At 40.5% G+C, this 18,248-nt stretch overlaps 1 protein-coding gene across 1 annotated transcript; it reads right to left on the reverse strand.

Annotated features, from left to right (window-relative positions):
- Window positions 1-4,011: 4,011 nt before the first annotated feature.
- Window positions 4,012-16,969, reverse strand: LOC308408586 (butyrophilin subfamily 2 member A2-like; the record flags this gene model as incomplete). Its single annotated transcript, XM_080900922.1, has 6 exons — window positions 16,633-16,969; window positions 16,017-16,310; window positions 15,865-15,917; window positions 4,864-4,968; window positions 4,131-4,223; window positions 4,012-4,026 (listed from the first exon to the last, which is right to left on the reverse strand). The coding sequence occupies exons 1-6, from the start codon at window positions 16,664-16,666 to the stop codon at window positions 4,012-4,014; spliced, it is 594 nt and encodes a 197-aa protein (XP_080757048.1). The 5' UTR covers window positions 16,667-16,969.
- Between the last annotated feature and the right edge of the window lie 1,279 nt (window positions 16,970-18,248).

An 18,248-nucleotide genomic window follows, 5' to 3' on the forward strand; every position in this document is an offset into this window, starting at 1 on the left:
TATGTTTCAAATCTATGAGGCACCGTCTGGAAAATAAATGAAAATAAACACCTTCAAGCACGGAGAATACAACAGAATAAAGATTGTTGTCAATAAATGACAGTTAATCACAGCATCACTGCAAACAGCAGATAAATCAGCCTAAAAAATTATAATCAGTACAGCTCTGCTTATTTTCAATGAATTATATAAAATCTGAATTTCTGAATTTTTCTTCAGAGTGTTTCGATCACCAGAGAAAGAGATCTGATTAAACATGGCAGTCATGTAAATGCAGGAAGTTAGTGTATAAAAAATGAACCTGTTGTTTTGTGGAATCGAGCTCATTTCTCAGTCTCTCCATCTTCTGTTTCTCTTCCTGGGCTTGACTGATGTTTCCATAAAGCTGCAATTAAAAAGAAACAAAAACAGAGAAGACAAAAGTACATTTTTATGTTTTTTGTTATAGCATGTGGGTGATTACACAGAGTCAACAAATTAATTTCTATGTGGAATTCAGAGGCTGACATGATATAACGTGAGGAACGGAGACCCTAAAGAAAAAACTGTATTTGAATTTCATTATAAGTAAATTAATTAAGCTTTGTCTTAAATTAAGAGTTTTCATATAAGAAGAGAGTATGTGTGACAACAACACACACTGTCTCAATGAGGTCAACAAAGTTCTCTGTACATTTTTAACCAACAACAACACCCTGAAATAAAAGACAGTCTTCACCCTGATGAGAAAACACTGAATCTCAGAGTGACTGATGTCTGTAAAACTCTGAGGAGAGTGAATGTATGAAAGGCAGCAGGACAACATTCAAGGATGAGTACTCAGAGAGTGTGCTGAGCACAGATGGGCAATAACGCGTAATCCGATTACATTTTCAAGTAACGAGTAATGTAACAGGTTTACTTTTTTGGAGAAGTAATCAGTAATAAGTAACTATGTCCTCTGCTCTTCACCTGAGCTTTACACAATCGGAGGACACAGTCACATACAAATTCAGTATTATGACACCCACCACCACCATTCTTCTGAGCGATGCTTTCACTGACCTTTGATTCCAGTGTAGGAAATGTTTGCATCAGCCTCTGAATGATTTCATCCAGCTCCGTCTCAGATTTGATCATCTGTCAGAAAGAAAGACAGACAGATGTTGATGTTTCAGCACTTTGTTGATAAAGTGACAAAATTGATGAAGCTTCACACTGTGAGCAACATGTTTAAACACACAAAAACTAAAATCACTTCATTTCTTAGACATTTTATTTAAATACAACTACTGCTCTTTGCGGCTCCTCTATTCCAGCTTATGACCTTCAACCACACAAGTCTCGTATACTCTAAAGTCTGAAAGCACATTTATTTGTGTTACTGTCTGTTTAAGGTTTGTAGAATAATTAATGAACTTGAACAAAATCACAGCTTTAACAAGGATACAGTATCTTTAATGAAATGAACCTGAGCAATATTCTCACTCTTGTCTTTGTTTCTTCACACACAGTTAATCACATCAAACATAACAATAAACAGAAGCTTTAAATCTCACTTCACTTACTGCTATTTGATCAAGTGTGTGATAACATCAATATTTAATATAGAAGCTCAAATTTCAAAAGCAGAAAATGCTGTCAGTTTAGAAGATAAAATTAACTTAAGAACATATAAATATTCAGCTCTGGCAGACTGCTACATATCAAATTTGATGACACACTGATTTTAGGACAGACTTTTTTCTTCTTTGCTGTGGAGCATCTTTTACAGTGTGTCATCCTGTTTTTGCCACATCCACAAAATCTCGGTTAAAGGAAGATGACTGTGTTCATTTACTGAGATCCACAGTTTGTATATCATAAATTCTTTTTCTCACATTTTAGACATTTAGATTTAGATTAGTTTATTTATACAGTTGAGTCTCATAATAATAATAATAATAATAATAATAATAATAATAATAATAAAGCACACTTAAAAACCAAGGGTATCCCAAGGTGCTTAAGATAGAGTATAGGTGGAGGATAATAGAAATAGGACCAAAGCAAGTACTAAGTATGCAAGCAGATAACTGTCACTGATACATAGGAAAGCAACAGGTACAGAGCAAACAAGAATTTAAATGAGCATAAAAGTGCATAATATAAAATCATAAAAGAAATATTAACTAGAGGGAAAGGCAAGATTGAATAAGTGGGTTTTTAATCGTGATTTGAACAGTGCAATGGAATCAGATGCACAGAGGTCAAGAGGAAGGGTATTCCACAGTACCGGGGCAGCCAGAGCAAACGCATGGTCACCCCGGGACTTCAGTCGAGATCTGGGTTGGGTCAGAAGTAGTTCCAGCATTCTCTGCGGCCTGCTGGAGCGGGAGGGCTAGTAGGAGGAGTTGGCCGTCCGACTGCGGTCTGGGGTGTGGGGCCTCCCTGCTGCTGCGGAGTCGGGGTGGTCTGCCTCTCCCCACCGCAGGGAAAAGGGTAACACCACCTGGGTCTAGGTGCAATTCCCCCCTCCAGGGGCAAGGGTACCTAGACCCGGTTTGTAGAGTACGCTTGGGGAGTGTGATTGTGTGTACAGCGTCTCTTTATATCTGTCTCCACGTTGGTTGAGTGTGGAGTGAGTGCATATGAGAGCATGAGGGTGGGAATGGATGTTTGTGTCTGTGTGTGCCTGTATGTCTGTGTCTATATGTCAGGTTGGGTATCAAACGCCACCTCTCTGGGGACACCTCAGGCCCTCCAAGGTTTGGAGGCCTATCTCCACCCACCACCACTTCCCCTGCCGGTGGCGGACTCCCTCAGGTGTCGGTGTGTTGGTGGTTCTTTGTGTCTGGGGGTGGGCGTCCGGGTACACACCGGCTCACTCCTTGGCGGCCGCTTGTCGGGGCCTGGGGCCTGGGGCTCGCTCGGGCCCCTTTGGAGGTGGGGTGCCCCCGGCCTCTCGGCCTGGGGCTCGGTCACTCAGGCACAGCTGGGGGCCGGCGGAGCTCACGGGCGCGTCACTGCAACTCCCCCTGACTTCTGCTCCGCGGCTGCTGGGCGAGCCCTCATCTGGGACTCTCCTCAGCTCTTACTGGAACAGTGGCGCGGCTGCCCCTCTGTTGGTCTTCCATGGTCTCTTGTGTTCTGGGGGCCTCTGGATGTCTGGAGTTTTGATCTCCTCCATACCCGCTTCACACCCTGGAGGATGGGGCTGTGGCCCCCCCACACTCCCTAGCAGATCATTACATGGAGAAACCTTTGGAATGCAAGCATGCTGATCCACACAGGTATGCACACATGGGTATTCACAGACGCGGACTAAAGCTTTCTTGGCTGCTGCCTCAAAGCACACTGTGCGCTGTCTATCTTGCGTGCTGCACAATATCGTTTATTATTTAGTAAATATTGATATCTATGACTAGCTAGTTTATTGTGATGGTGCTTTGTTTTCTCTATTATTATGTTACTCTTTGTTGTTTGCTGTCTCCTCTGTTTGTTTTTTTTTTGTTTGTTTTTTTTTTTTTTTTTTTCTCCATACAGGTGACCCAGGAGTTCTTTTTTTTTTTTCTCTCTCTTCCCCCCCCTTCTCACCGTCTCTTCTCCCCTTTGGTTTTCTTTCTTTCTCTCCCCCTCTTTCTCTCATTCATTCCCCCTGTCCTATTTATTAAAAAAAAAAAAAAAAAAAATGACAAAGGATGAACTGAAGCTCTGCCATCACGTAATGTTGCATACTGCTGTTTCTGATGTCATTTAAAAAAAAAAAAAAAAAAAAAAAGAAGTAGTTGAGTGGCAGATCTGAGTGTTCTAGCAGGAGTATGTGGTTTGAGAAGTTCACTAAGATAACTTGGCGCTAATTTATTAATAGTTTTGAAAGTTAGGAGTAATATTTTAAATTGAATACGGTACTTTATGGGCAGCCAATGCAGGCTACCTAGAACAGGAGTAATAGGGCAAAATTTCCTGGTACCAGTCAAAAGGCGGGCTGCTGCATTTTGGACTGTTTGCAGTATAAGAAGAAGAGAAGAGGGAAGACCATAGTACAAAGAGTTACAATAATCCAACCTGGAGGTCACAAAAGGGTGAGAAAATACTGATGTTTACAATTATACTTTTCACAAAGAGAGTTAAATCAGCAAAATCACAATGTTTATAACTGAAAGACAAACCTCTGGATTTTTTTTCTCCAGATGATTCTTCAGTTTCTCTGATTCTTCTTTCACCTGCTGGTTGATGATTCCAGTATTCTTCTCTAACTGCAGCTGAAATGTTACATGAAGAAAGAACAGAAGGAAAAAAAGTTCATGCTTCAGACACAATAATGAAACACAACCAGAGTCACATTAAAGCTGTATGATGTAAATATAAGGAAGCTGATGTAGCATGATGTTAACAACATTAAGTGTTGTGGGATGATGTCAACAATCTTGCAGTGGTAGGATTTCAAAGTTGTTTTTGGTTAATGGCACACAAACTGCTGCTCGACAAAACTGCAGAAATATAAGTGCACAGGTCTGTGATCATTGTGAGGATGGTAAATAAATGGTAAATGGCCTGCATTTGTATAGCGCTTTTCTAGTCCATAGGACCCCAAAGCACTTCACACTACATTCAGTCATTCACACACACATTCACACACTGGCGATAGCAAGCTACATTGTAGCCACAGCTGCCCTGGGGCGCACTGACAGAGGCGAGGCTGCCGGACACAGGCGCCACCGGGCCCTCTGACCACCACCAGTAGGCAAACATGGGGTTAGTATCTTGCCCAAGGATATTTGGCATGCAGCCAGGATGCAGCCTGGGATCAAACCACCGACCTTCTGATTAGTGGCTGACCTGCCCTGCCACCTGAGCTACAGCCACCCACAGGATGACAGCATCACATGTGTCCATGTTTACCTCTGTGTGCTGAGAGATGCTTTCACTGTCCTTTGAGTCCAGTGTAAGAAATGTCTGCATCCGCTTCTGAATGAATTCAGCCTTCTCTAACTTAGAGTTGATCATCTGTGAGAAAGAAAGACAGACAGATGTTGATGTTTCTGCAGCGCTTTGTTGATAAAAGTGCCAAAATTACTGAAGCTTCACACTGTGAGCAACATGTTTCCAACAATTGTGTCCCTTACACAGTCTGATTGGTGCAGTTTTTTATTGATACAGACTGGGACTGGGACGGCGCGTCGACGTAATCGATTATGTCGACACGTAAAATACGTTGCTGTGCATTGATGTGTTGTCACTTTCAAAACAGACATGGTTCAGCGAGTAGCAGCAACATGAGTGAGGCAGCCGCAGTCGACTTAAATCACTCCACCCGAACACGCAGTTCTACAGTATGGGGATATTTTAGCAGAAAAGGAAGTGATTCAGTCGTTTGCTGGCTGTACCTACCACATTAACACCATCTGAAAGGCTTTTTTCAGTTGCTGGAAACATTGTCACCAAAAACAGGGCAAGCCTGACTGCTGAGCATGTAGAAATGCTAACATTCCTCCACACCAATGCATAACTACTTCATGTGATGAACGTGATTGAACACACATACAGAAATATGAGAGAAGGCAGCAAAATGGATATTTTGTTAACAAAGAGCACTTTTTTTGCAGAGAGCAAAGTGAATGTTAAGTTTCATTTGTTCAAAGATGCCATTGCTGTTGTTTATATTTTATTAATTTTTGGCTATGATTTCCTTTATTCATATTTGTTTTGCACAACATTTAATTTTTTTTGTTAAAAACAGAAAACTGTACTACAATTTTTTTGTGGATTTTGTTTTTATTAAATCTCCAATCCATAACTACTTCATGTAATTAACATGATTGAAGATTGAACTCACACACACAGAGAAACGTGAGAAATGGCAAAAAATGGATTTTGTTTTGTGAATGAAGAGCACTTTTTTGCAGAAAACAAAGTGAATGTTACATTTTATTTAAAGACACCATTGCTGCTATTTATTTTAAATGTTTTGTTAACTTTTCCTTAATTTTATATATGTTTTCATATTTCATTTCTTGTTAAATGCTATCTCTAATATAAGATTGTACTACTACTACAACTTCATTTTGCAATTTTTTTATTAAAAGGTGTTCAAATGAAGAAATTTGTGTTTTTCATTGAGATACATAAATTAGTAAATGTGAAATTGCTGTACAAGTCAAATAATGGGGAAATAATCGATAATCAAATCAAAGTAGAATCGGATTGAAAAATTTATCTTTAGATTCATCGATTAGGAAAATAATCGTTTTGCCCAGCCCTAATACAGTCTGTACAGAGTAAAATATAAATAAAGTAAATTATTTTAAATATAGTCACAAACACAAGAAAGCTATCCATCCATTCTCTACCGCTTATCCTTCCCAGAGTTGAGGGGGGCTGGAGCTTATCCTAGCTGTCATAGGGCGAGAGGCAGGGTACACCTTGGATAGGCTGCCAGTCTGCGCAGGGCTAACGCATAGACACAGACAACCATTGGCACCCACACTGTGGAAGGAAGCCAGAGTACCCAGAGAGAACCCACGCAATCATGGTGGTTAGCACTGTTGCCTCACACCAAGAAGGTCCTCAGTTCAATTCCACCAACGGGGTCTTTCTGTGTGGAGTTTGCATGTTCTCCCCGTGTTTGTGTGGGTTTTCTCTCCAGGTACTCTGGCTTCCTCCCAGATTAATTAATAAATTGCCCATAGCTGAGTGTGAATGGTTGTCTGTGTCTATGTGTTAGCCTTGCGACAGACTGGCGACGTGTCCAGGGTGTACCCTGCCTCTCGTCCTATGACAGCTGGGATAGGCTCCAGCGCCCCCTGTGACCCTGGGAAGGATCAGTGGAAGAGACTTGATGGATGGTACAATGATTACACATGAAAACTAAAGTCACAATACAATGCAATACAGTTTTATTTATATAGCACATTTAAAAACCCGAAGGCACACCACAGTGCTTCACAGTAATATGGAGAATCAACATAAGTCAATGACAGGGTACAGATCAGGCACAAACAGAATAGAGGCACTAACAGACCAGAGTTAAATAAAATAGGCATCAACCTCAATAAAGAGGGAAGGTCAGATCTCGAATGAAAAATCCACTAAGAAGACAAAAACCGCAGTAAAATTAGTAACAAAATAATACATTTAATAAAAGTTTAAAAGGGTATTAACTGGTCAGGAAAGCCAAGTCAAATAGATATCCTTTCAATCTTGATTTAAAGGATTGGATAGAGTCCAAGGCTCGAATAGAAGCAGGGAGGCTATTCCAGAGGTTGGGTGGAGCTGAAGCAAAGGCACGATCGCCTCTGGTCTTCAGTCTAAACTTAGGTTGGGCCAGGAGTAATTGACCTGATAATCTTAATGCACGACAAGGAGTTTACAGATTGAAGAGGTCAGTGAGGTAGCTGGGCGCAATGTTATTCAGGATTTTAAAAGTGAGTAGCAAGATTTTAAACTCAATGCAATATTTGATAGGTAACCAGTGTAGATCAACAAGAGCCGGAGTAATAGGATCAAATTTCATAGCCCCAGTAAGAAGGTGAGCTGCAGCATTCTGAATGAGTTGCAGCCTTCAAAGAGAGAAGGCTTGGATACCACAGTAGAGAGAATTGCAATAATCTAACCTGGAGGTCACAAACGCGTGGATAAATTTTTCCAGGTCCCTGTGTGGTATATAATGCTTAGCTTTTGAAATCTGTCGCAATTGGAAAAAAAAAAAGATTTAACTACAGATGATACTTGCTTATTGAGCTTAAAGGAGCTATCCAAATAGACACCCAGGTTACGCATAGAATCAGAGAGACAGTTAGCTAGGGGCCCCAGCAGGGCAACAAGCTGGTCTCGAAGAATATGGCTGTCGAACACCATAACTTCAGTTTTTTTCTCATTTAAAATGAGGGAATTATCTGACAGCCAATCTTTAACCTCTCTCAGGCAATCGAACAGGGAGTTCAGTGATGCTGACAAATCATCAGTCAGTTGAAAATAGATTTGAATGTCATCAGCGTAAAAGTGATAAGAAATATTGCATTTTTCAAATATGGAGCCCAAGGGTAGCATATACAAGGAGAATAATGAAGGGCCCAATACAGACCCCTGGGGCACACCACAGCAGAGAGGGGCAACAGAGGAAGAGTATCCTCCCATCACAACAGAGAAGGATCTATCTGTGAGGTAAGAATTAAACCAGTTAAGGGCAGAACCCTTGATGCCTACAACATGCTCTAGCCTCCTCAAGAGTATATTATGATCAGCATGCTTGCATTACAAAGGTTTCTCCATGTAATGATCTGCTAGGGAGTGTGGGGAGCCACAGCCCTGTCCTTTATGGTATCAAGCAGGTATGGAGGAGATCAAAACTCCAGACATCCAGAGGCCCCCAGAACACAAGAGACCAAGGAAGACTCACAGATGCTGCTGATCCACACAGGTATGCACACAGGTGTACACACGGGTATTCACAGACGCGGACTACAGCTTTCTTGGATGCTGCCTCAAAGCACACTGTGCGCTGTCTATCTTGCGTGCTGCACAATATCGTTTATTATTTAGTAACTATTGATATCTATGACTAGCTAGTTTATTGTGATGGTGCTTTTTTTTTTTTTCTATTATTATGTTGCTCTTTGTTGTTTGCTGTCTCCCCCTTTTTTTTTTCTCCATACAGGTGACCCAGGAGTTTTTTTTGTTGTTTGTTTTTTTTTTCTTTCTCTCTTCCCCCCCTTCTCACCGTCTCTTCTCCCCTGTGGTTTTCTTTCTTTCTCTCCCCCTCTTTCTTTCATTCTTTCCCCCTGTCCTATCCCACAGTTATGTCTGTCCCGTTTGCAACTGAAAATAAAATAAATTCATAATTATAATAAAGGTCAATCAAATGGACCAATATGGCAAGGCCATGATGATCCACTTGGTAAAATAAATCCGCTTGGCATCTTTCTTGGCCTCAAGACAACAATTCTGATGGCTATAGATCCAAACGGGACAAAAAAAAAAAAAAAAAAAAAAAAGAGTATATTATGATCAACCATGTCAAAGGCTGAAGACAGATCCAATTAAACTAAAACGGCAGTCAGCAAATACAGGAAGATCATTATAGACTCTTAGCAGGACGTTTCAGTGCTGTGGTGTGGCTTAAAGCCAGACTGGTATTTGTCAGTGATATTATTTGCAACTAAGTAAGCATGTATTTGGAGAAAGTTTTGAGATTGGCCTATAATTTGCAGGGTCTTTCTGATCGAAATTACTTTTTTTTTTCAGAATAGAGTGCACTACCACATGTTTAAAAGCAGTCGGGACACAGCCCACTAACAATGATACATTCATTAAAAATGAGATATAAGGCCCAGTTTCCTCAAAACCTTCCTTGATAAAACGGGAAGGAAGGATATCATGCACAGCATTTCAGTTTCTTAATTTTTCAATTATTCCCTTAACCCTTGGATGCACAACCTTCCAATACCTACACTCTTCCACGAGTGGGGTCAAAAATGACCCCAAATAGAAACAATGCATTTTGCTATAAACTCGGTTGTTATTCTTCAAAATCTTTAAAACAAAGAGTTGTAATATTTTCATATTTGAGGTATTCCTCATAAAACATGTTTGTGACATGAGGCACTTTGCATTTTTATTTATTTTTTCATTAATTTTAAGAAATTGCAGTTTTTGTATAATTGTATCACTTTTGTATGTTTGCTCTGCATATACTGCAGAAGCTTGGTCTTTCCTCTGAAAGGCACAAGTTGTTCATCCACTGTAACACAATCACTAGGGATGAATTTCTGCCTGCCGTTGACCAGGAACAGGCCCCATATGTAGCAGAAAGCTGCCATATGGTTTGTTTTCAGTCGGTAGGCTCTGGTCCTCCTGTCATCAAAGTGCAAGAAACGGTGAATATCTTTAAATCTTTGAATTGACATACAGGGAGTGCAGAATTATTAGGCAAATGAGTATTTTGTCCACATCATCCTCTTCATGCATGTTGTCTTACTCCAAGCTGTATAGGCTCGAAAGCCTACTACCAATTAAGCATATTAGGTGATGTGCATCTCTGTAATGAGAAGGGGTGTGGTCTAATGACATCAACACCCTATATCAGGTGTGCATGATTATTAGGCAACGTCCTTTCCTTTGGCAAAATGGGTCAAAAGAAGGACTTGACAGGCTCAGAAAAGTCAAAAATAGTGAGATATCTTGCAGAGGGATGCAGCAGTCTCAAAGCTGCAAAGCTTCTGAAGCGTGATCATCGACCAATCAAGTGTTTCATTCAAAATAGTCAACAGGGTCGCAAGAAGCGTGTGGAAAAACCAAGGCGCAAAATAACTGCCCATGAACTGAGAAAAGTCAAGCGTGCAGCTGCCAAGATGCCACTTGCCACCAGTTTGGCCATATTTCAGAGCTGCAACATCACTGGAGTGCCCAAAAGCACAAGGTGTGCAATACTCAGAGACATGGCCAAGGTAAGAAAGGCTGAAAGACGACCACCACTGAACAAGACACACAAGCTGAAACGTCAAGACTGGGCCAAGAAATATCTCAAGACTGATTTGTCTAAGGTTTTATGGACTGATGAAATGAGAGTGAGTCTTGATGGGCCAGATGGATGGGCCTGTGGCTGGACTGGTAAAGGGCAGAGAGTTCCAGTCCCACTCAGACGCCAGCAAGGTGGAGGTGGAGTACTGGTTTGGGCTGGTATCATCAAAGATGAGCTTGTGGGGCCTTTTCGGGTTGAGGATGGAGTCAAGCTCAACTCCCAGTCCTACTGCCAGTTTCTGGAAGACACCTTCTTCAAGCAGTGATACAGGAAGAAGTCTGCATCCTTCAAGAAAAACATGATTTTCATGCAGGACAATGCTCCATCACACGCGTCCAAGTACTCCACAGCGTGGCTGGCAAGAAAGGGTATAAAAGAAGAAAAACTAATGACATGGCCTCCTTGTTCACCTGATCTGAACCCCATTGAGAACGTGTGGTCCATCATCAAATGTGAGATTTACAAGGAGGGAAAACAGTACACCTCTCTGAACAGTGTCTGGGAGGCTGTGGTTGCTGCTGCACGCAATGTTGATGGTGAACAGATCAAAACACTGACAGAATCCAGGGATGGCAGGCTTTTGAGTGTCTTTGCAAAGACAGGTGGCTATATTGGTCGCTGATTTGTTTTTGTTTTGTTTTTGAATGTCAGAAATGTATATTTGTGAATGTGGAGATGTTATATTGGTTTCACTGGTAAAAATAAGTAATTGAAATGGGTATATATTTGTTTTTTGTTAAGTTGCCTAATAATTATGCACAGTAATAGTCGCCTGCACACACAGATATCCCCCTAAAATAGCTAAAACTAAAAACAAACTAAAAACTACTTCCAAAAACATTCAGCTTTGATATTAATGAGTTTTTTGGGTTCATTGAGAACATGGTTGTTGTTCAATAATAAAATTATTCCTCAAAAATACAACTTGCCTAATAATTCTGCACTCCCTGTATATTATCAGACATTAACATCTTCCATACATCTATTGGGGAGACAGTACTAAACCCAGGTGCAAGCCATGGCTGACTAATTCAGAATATTGTGGCTAGAGCAGTAAGAGGGGCTCATTCTGTTAGACTCAATATCCATCTCCTCTTCAGAGGACTCATCAGAGGACTCCTCTGTATCTGACTGGCCTTCTTCAGTGGGGGGGACAATAGTCTGGGTCCTCTATGTCTGAGATCTCAGATTCTGAGTCAGTGCCTCTGATGGGCTCTTCATCCCATCCGTCCTGGATCATTTGTAGGGCCACACGGATCCTAGCTGGCCTTACAGCAGCCATGTTAAATATTTGTAAAAAATCAGAAAGGACAATGTCTGAAATGCACAGGAAACTTTAAACAGGGCTACACATAAATGGGCCTCAGGTGCGCATTTGCTGTCAAAATAAAAGACGCGTACCAGATAAGAAGTTGGAACGCTCGTTTGTGTACATAAGATGTTCTGGAGGAGGACAGACGTTTGTTCAGAACTCTTAAAGATGTTGAAGAAGCAAGCTCCGTAAGCAATTACTTAGGTGTTCCTCCACCACAAAAGAAGCGTGTACTCTCTGAATTTCCAGGAATACTTTTTTTTTGACAGTGAATGCACACTTGCGGACCACTTATGTGCAGCCCTGACTATAAATCGTGTATGTTACTGTGTAAAAATTAATTCTTGATCCATCAGAAGTGTAAGTGGGACAGTCAGAGTTGCTAAGAAGGAAAGTTTCATAGAAGATTACATAGGAACTTTTAAAAACACAAGTATAAGCTCATGAGGCCACGATGGTAAAAAAAAAACTACATTTCCGCAAAATGACGTCACTTCCTGTTTCGGGCAGGTCATGCGGTCATGTGATAGTTCGCGCTGATGGACGTAGGAAGTGTTACAAACAGCTGATTGGATCGGCGAAGCGTGTTTCTGGAGTATCATGTTTTTGTTGCTGCAAGTGATTCTTATGCAGTTTTTGCAAAGCTATATGTGGAAGGAAACTGTGACCTAGGACAAGCTGATGGCATAAGATGTAAGTACAACTCCTCCAGTTTCATATGCAAAAAAAATGATTGCGCTAGCTTACGTGGTTGCAGAGCTACCGGGATTTAAAAATAGTTACGCAAAACAGAGCGTGCCCGCTCCGATCGGCTGTAAAGGGTTAAACCGTTCGATGAAGTGCTTTCGGTTCGGTACGCATATGCATCGAACAATACAAAATTTTTAATTTATTTTATCAACTTTCCTTCTGACGATGCTGTCTGTGTTGAGCGCTCAGTGGATCTGCGCTCGACAGTGCAGCCTAATGACCCTGAAGGTAAGCATGTCATGGAAACAGTATGTTGGATGTGCCACGCAATGCTCAATTACATAGGTGGGAACTAGTGTGTTACCGCAGTTAGCTCGTTAACGTGTTCGCCATCCAGCCCCACGCACGGGGCGACCCGCGGTAGCTCGTTAACAGAGATTTGACGTGTTGTGGCGTTAATGTCATTTTAACGAGATTAATATATGACTGCACATTTACTCCGACAGCATCCTAGTGCAAAGACAAGTGGAAGCAGACAAAAACAACAAGCATGCATGCTACAAAATTTACCCGACTCATTTAGACAGCCGTTAGCACATGATTCTCCTTATGGGTACCTGATATGTTTAATATGCTGCTGAGAATATAGCCCAGAAGAAGCGGATAGTATAGCTTTTATTTTGGAAAGAGCCATTTCTCTGTAATAAACTCTCTTTTCCAAAGAGGAGTGATTCCTCAATCAGATACAGGGCTCACAAAATCGCTAGCCCGACGTCCCGGCGCTAGCGATTTTTCCAGGCGGGCTACCAAAAACTATCTCTGCCCTCCCCATCGGGCTATCACCCCTAGTAAATATAACAGAATGATATATAAAAACTAATACATGAACAAGTATTTGTAAATAAATTGAGACCCTGGAGAGGTCACCAGTCTATCGCAGGGATAACACTGTATGAAAGGCTCTGAGAATCTGGAGAGAACCCGTGCAGACAAGGGGAGAACATGCAAATCCAGTCAAGATGGGGGATTTGAACCCAAGACCTGCTTGCTTCTTTGAAATGGTGTTAACCACCATGCCACAGTACAATGTTTCAGTGTAGGCCTTAGATAACTGACAGTCTGGACTAGTCATTAAACAGCACTGGTTGAACAGTCTCAGCAGTGTCTGTGCTTTGCATTTTGGATGAGGAGAGCACAACTTTCTCCTCCAGCATCTCCACTTTCTACTGAGGCAGCATAAAAGTGTGCTGAGCAGCTAAGTCTCCATCTGGTTTTACAGCTTCAGGGCCTCAGAGAGAAAATCACTGAGGAGAAGATCACCAGGACTTCTCCTCCATCCATCCAGGAAGTCGAGCACAGATGTTGTCTCAGCAGAGTCCATAACATCATCAGAGACTCCGCCCACCCCATCATGCACTGTTCTACCTGCTGCAGCATCAGGACCAGAACAGCCAGATGTTACAATAGTTTCATTCTCCAACCATCAGCACACCAACCACCCACCCTGACTGCCTCCCCCTCCCCTCTGTCCCCCATGACTCTATATTTACAGCAGTGTCATTTCATGGCTGAACGATGATTGTACACTTTTCTGCTGCTTTTGTTGATGTTCAATATATTTAAGATCCTGCACAGCTTTCCCTTATTAATTTCCTCACTAATAAACTAAAATATTTCTTATTTTTTATTCTTACATGGATCTTTCTTGCATTTTATACCTTTAGACATTAATTTTATTCATTTATTTTTATATTTGATGATGAGTAAATGCACTAGAATTTCATTCTGTTGTGTACTAACTGTTCCGAATGACAATAAACTCGCGATTCCATTTAATTCTGACACATTTCTGCAAGCCAGTCCTTTCTTTGAATTTCAACGTGGATTATAAGTCTGTTTAATATATAGAAACAGTTACTTTTTTAGACATTTGTTACAAAATAAACAAAATAATCTCCTTCATAACTTTACAATACAGAGATAAAGAGACATTTAATAGGGACACACTCACACACACATGACAAATATATACCAAATAACAAATACAAACCTCTTCTTTAATGTCCTGCAGATTGTTTTCAGCTTTCTCCCTCCTCTTTTGTTCCTCCTGAAGTTTCGACGTCCAAGTTATTGGCCACTAAGAGATGGCAGACAAACCAAGTACAAATACGTTGTTACTGTACTTCAGTATAATTTTTCAGTATCTTTACTTGAGTATTTTTCTGAGATCCTTTTAGTTGTACTCACATTTTTAAACAAATAGCTGTACTTTTGACAAATTATATTTTCAGAACAGGCTTGTTACTTTTTTTTTTTACACACTGCTGAGGAGTCATTATTTTACATCACTGTGAGCCTTCAAATATCAAACTGATTTGAGCCAGGAGATGTCGCATAAAAAGAGATGACATGTGCCAAAGTCAGAGGTTAAAGTGGACCCCTAGTGTGGCATCTCTTCATCTGAGCATCTGCTTTTTCCTTGCCACACATTGACCTACTTTGATGGGATTCTCGATTCCCAAACGTGCTTCAGTAAGAAACTTAGTTATGTTTGTGCTGTGCTGTGCATGTAGTGGCCGTTATGTTGTAAAACAGCGCTGATGGCAGCAACTGGTTGCACAGCTTGGTACACTCGGCCAGAGGAGGCAAAATCAGTTTGTGTTGGTCAGTTGCTCTCCTCCACACAGTGCTCATTTATAAAGTGCTTTAAAAACCCAAACGTTTGAGTGCAGCTAGACAAAAAACAAACAGCACAAATGTAGTCAAATAAACTGATTTTTAGTTTTACTGTAGTTATTTTCCTCTCAGTTCTCGATTCTCTCACTAGTTAGCTAATGTTAGAGAATTGTGGATCAATATGATTGTCATTGTGTAAGATGATTACATCTTTAGGATGAATACTGACTTCTGTTTCCTACACAGACACACACACATATCACTGATCACATCACATGCTCATAGAGACACCCATAATGTCTGTGTGGTAACCGTGTGCAGTTTTTTTTTTTTTTTTCTGTTAAGCATTATTTCAGATAGTTTTATTTTTAAATTAGGATTAATATTTCATCTCATTTCTGAAAAACAATGAACATCTTGATATTTAACTTGTTCGTGTTTATCTACTCACGCATGAAGTCTTATTCTTAGTTTTGGGAGAAGAGCCTCTCAGAGGAACTTTAGCACCTCCCACATCAATCTGATCCTCTGGGCTTCTGTTGTTCTCTTTTTGAAATTAAAAATAAATGAGAAGGAATGAAAATGAAAACATTGATTTATAGTAGAGGTAGGAAAATTTTTTCAGTGACTTACTGTGTTTCTTCATTCTACATAAAAGGACAGCAGCTGATGAAATTAACAGCATGATGCAAAGAGCCAAACTAACAGCCAACCCGATGATGACAGAGGGAGAACTGGATGGGACCTCAAAGAAATCCTCTGAAATGGTAAAAAAAAAAAAAAAAAAAAAAACTAGAAATCTGGACTTCATATGTTTAGAAAGTGTTTCTATCATAAATGCAATAATATAATTTGAACCTGGAACATGTCTGTGTGTCTCTCTGCTCTGGCTGATTTTCTTCTGTTGGACTCTGCAGGTGATGTTGTTGCTGTGTCTCTTCTCCACAGTCACTCTGCTGCTGACAGTATAGAGGTCATCAGGACCTCTGAGGGTCTCTGTAGGTCCAGCAGAGAGGAGGTTTCCCTCACCGTCCAACCACAGCAGCTCAGGCTCTGGATACCAGCCTGCAGACTCACACTGTAACACCACTCCTGCTCTGTTTTTGTCAATCCCTGATAAACTGATGACAGGTGAGGTGGCAGCATCTGATGCTGAGCAAAAAGAAAACATGACATTTCAAAGTCAATGGGCATTAATGAAATTACAAGATGCAAAAATATACTTGTGTACCTGTAAAGCTAATAGACTTCTGAATTCATAAATTTGGTCACTTACAAAGAAATGAAGAGTCTAAAATGTTTATGTTAGCTTAATTTTAATGGCGAGAGACTATTGAAAAAAAAATCCAGAACAAAAAATTTGTCTACAGAATCAATTTATTCCATTCCGACCTCTCCATCATGGGCAAGAACACAGAGCTCTTAAATGATACCAGGGACAAGACTGCACAATACAAGACGAGAAGCTACTTACCAACAACTAGCTCGACGAAAGCTTCTTTATTCATCACTGGAATATAGCATTTGTATGTCCCTGTATCATCAAATTTCACTTTGGAGATTTTCAGTGAAATATTTCCGTACTTGAGCTCATCAACAAACAATGACGTCCTTCCTTTGAAAGAAGGATTTTTTAATTTTTCGATTTCCTGACTGGCACGTGAAACGTAGACAAATCTAGGGTCAAGTGAAGATCTTGTCCACTCCAGTGTCTTTATAGAAACATCGTATGCAGGTTCCAGATGACATGGCAAAATTACATCATCACCAGCTCTTGCCACCAGTGCCTGAGATGGACCAATCAACTGAGGCTGACCTGAAAACAAGTAATAATAATTCTTAAATAAGAAATCACCAGAAGGAGGGATTTTTTTTTAGCATTATCTCACAATTTTTTTTAAATTACTAAACCTAAAGGCCATGTTTCTAACAAGCATCTTCTCTGATTCTAAAACTATTAATATTATTGTTAGTGTATAGTGTTTGTTAAAATATAATACTATATAGCTATCCTATTTAAATACCTCTGCTGACAGAAACTGAAATGTGTTGGTTCATAAAAATAAAACAGTTTTGTATCCCGCCAGTGTTGTTTTGACTTCTTAAAACATGGCTCTTAATAAAGGCACATTAAAAGCACAAATATAAATAATTAAAATGTGTGCTTGAAATATGAAAAAAACCAAACATTTATTTATGTCATGTTTCAGCTGTGTGCAGGCAGGAATTGGACCCAAACGCAAACTCATTGGAAACGGGATTGAACTCAAAATGGCAGCTTTTATTGCTGAACACAAAACTCTACAAAACCTAAACTGGGAAGAAGCTAACAAAAAACACACAGGAAGCCACAGGAAGAAACACACAGCATGAGGGAGACTACAACACAGACACAGAGAAACACAGGGCTTAAATACACTGGGAAATAACGAGGGGAATGAGACACAGAAGAGGGAGCACAGCTGGGAGAAATCGGACATAACGAGACCTAAGGGAAGTGAAACTCAGTACATTCACGTAGGACACAGACCTTCAAAGTAAAACAGGAAATGTAACATAGATGCAGACTTGACTAGGGGAGACAGAGCAACTAAGAAACACAGAGGGCGGCTAACTAAATACTCAGAAAACTAAAGAGAATACAAGAAAGCCAAACTAAGACACTAGACTAAAGAATAAACTGGGGCAACAAAGAGAACTAAGATCATAATAAGAAAACTCGACACAAGAAACTCAAAACACTTGGTTACCAACCCAGGACCGTGACAATTTATGTATTAATTACCATTACAGAAATCCTTTAGGAGAATGATGAAGAACAGAACACTGAAAGCTTTGAGCAGTGATTGAGGAAACAGTCCATCCTGCTGATGAGCCATCCTGCAGCTCTGAAAACAGACAGATAACATTAACACAATAGAAACCACTGTGACTGGACAATTCTGATTTGTGTTTCAGTAACATAAGTTGTACAATTATGACTAAATGAATTCCTGGGAAGAATTCTTGTCTGTCATCTAACTCGGGGGGGGGGGGGGATAGAAGTGCTTCACAGAGATCAGGGGTCCCCGATCCCAGTCCACGAGGGCC

This window comes from Rhamphochromis sp. 'chilingali', assembly GCF_963969265.1.
Source record: "Rhamphochromis sp. 'chilingali' genome assembly, chromosome: 1".
Lineage (NCBI taxonomy): Eukaryota > Metazoa > Chordata > Actinopteri > Cichliformes > Cichlidae > Rhamphochromis > Rhamphochromis sp. 'chilingali'.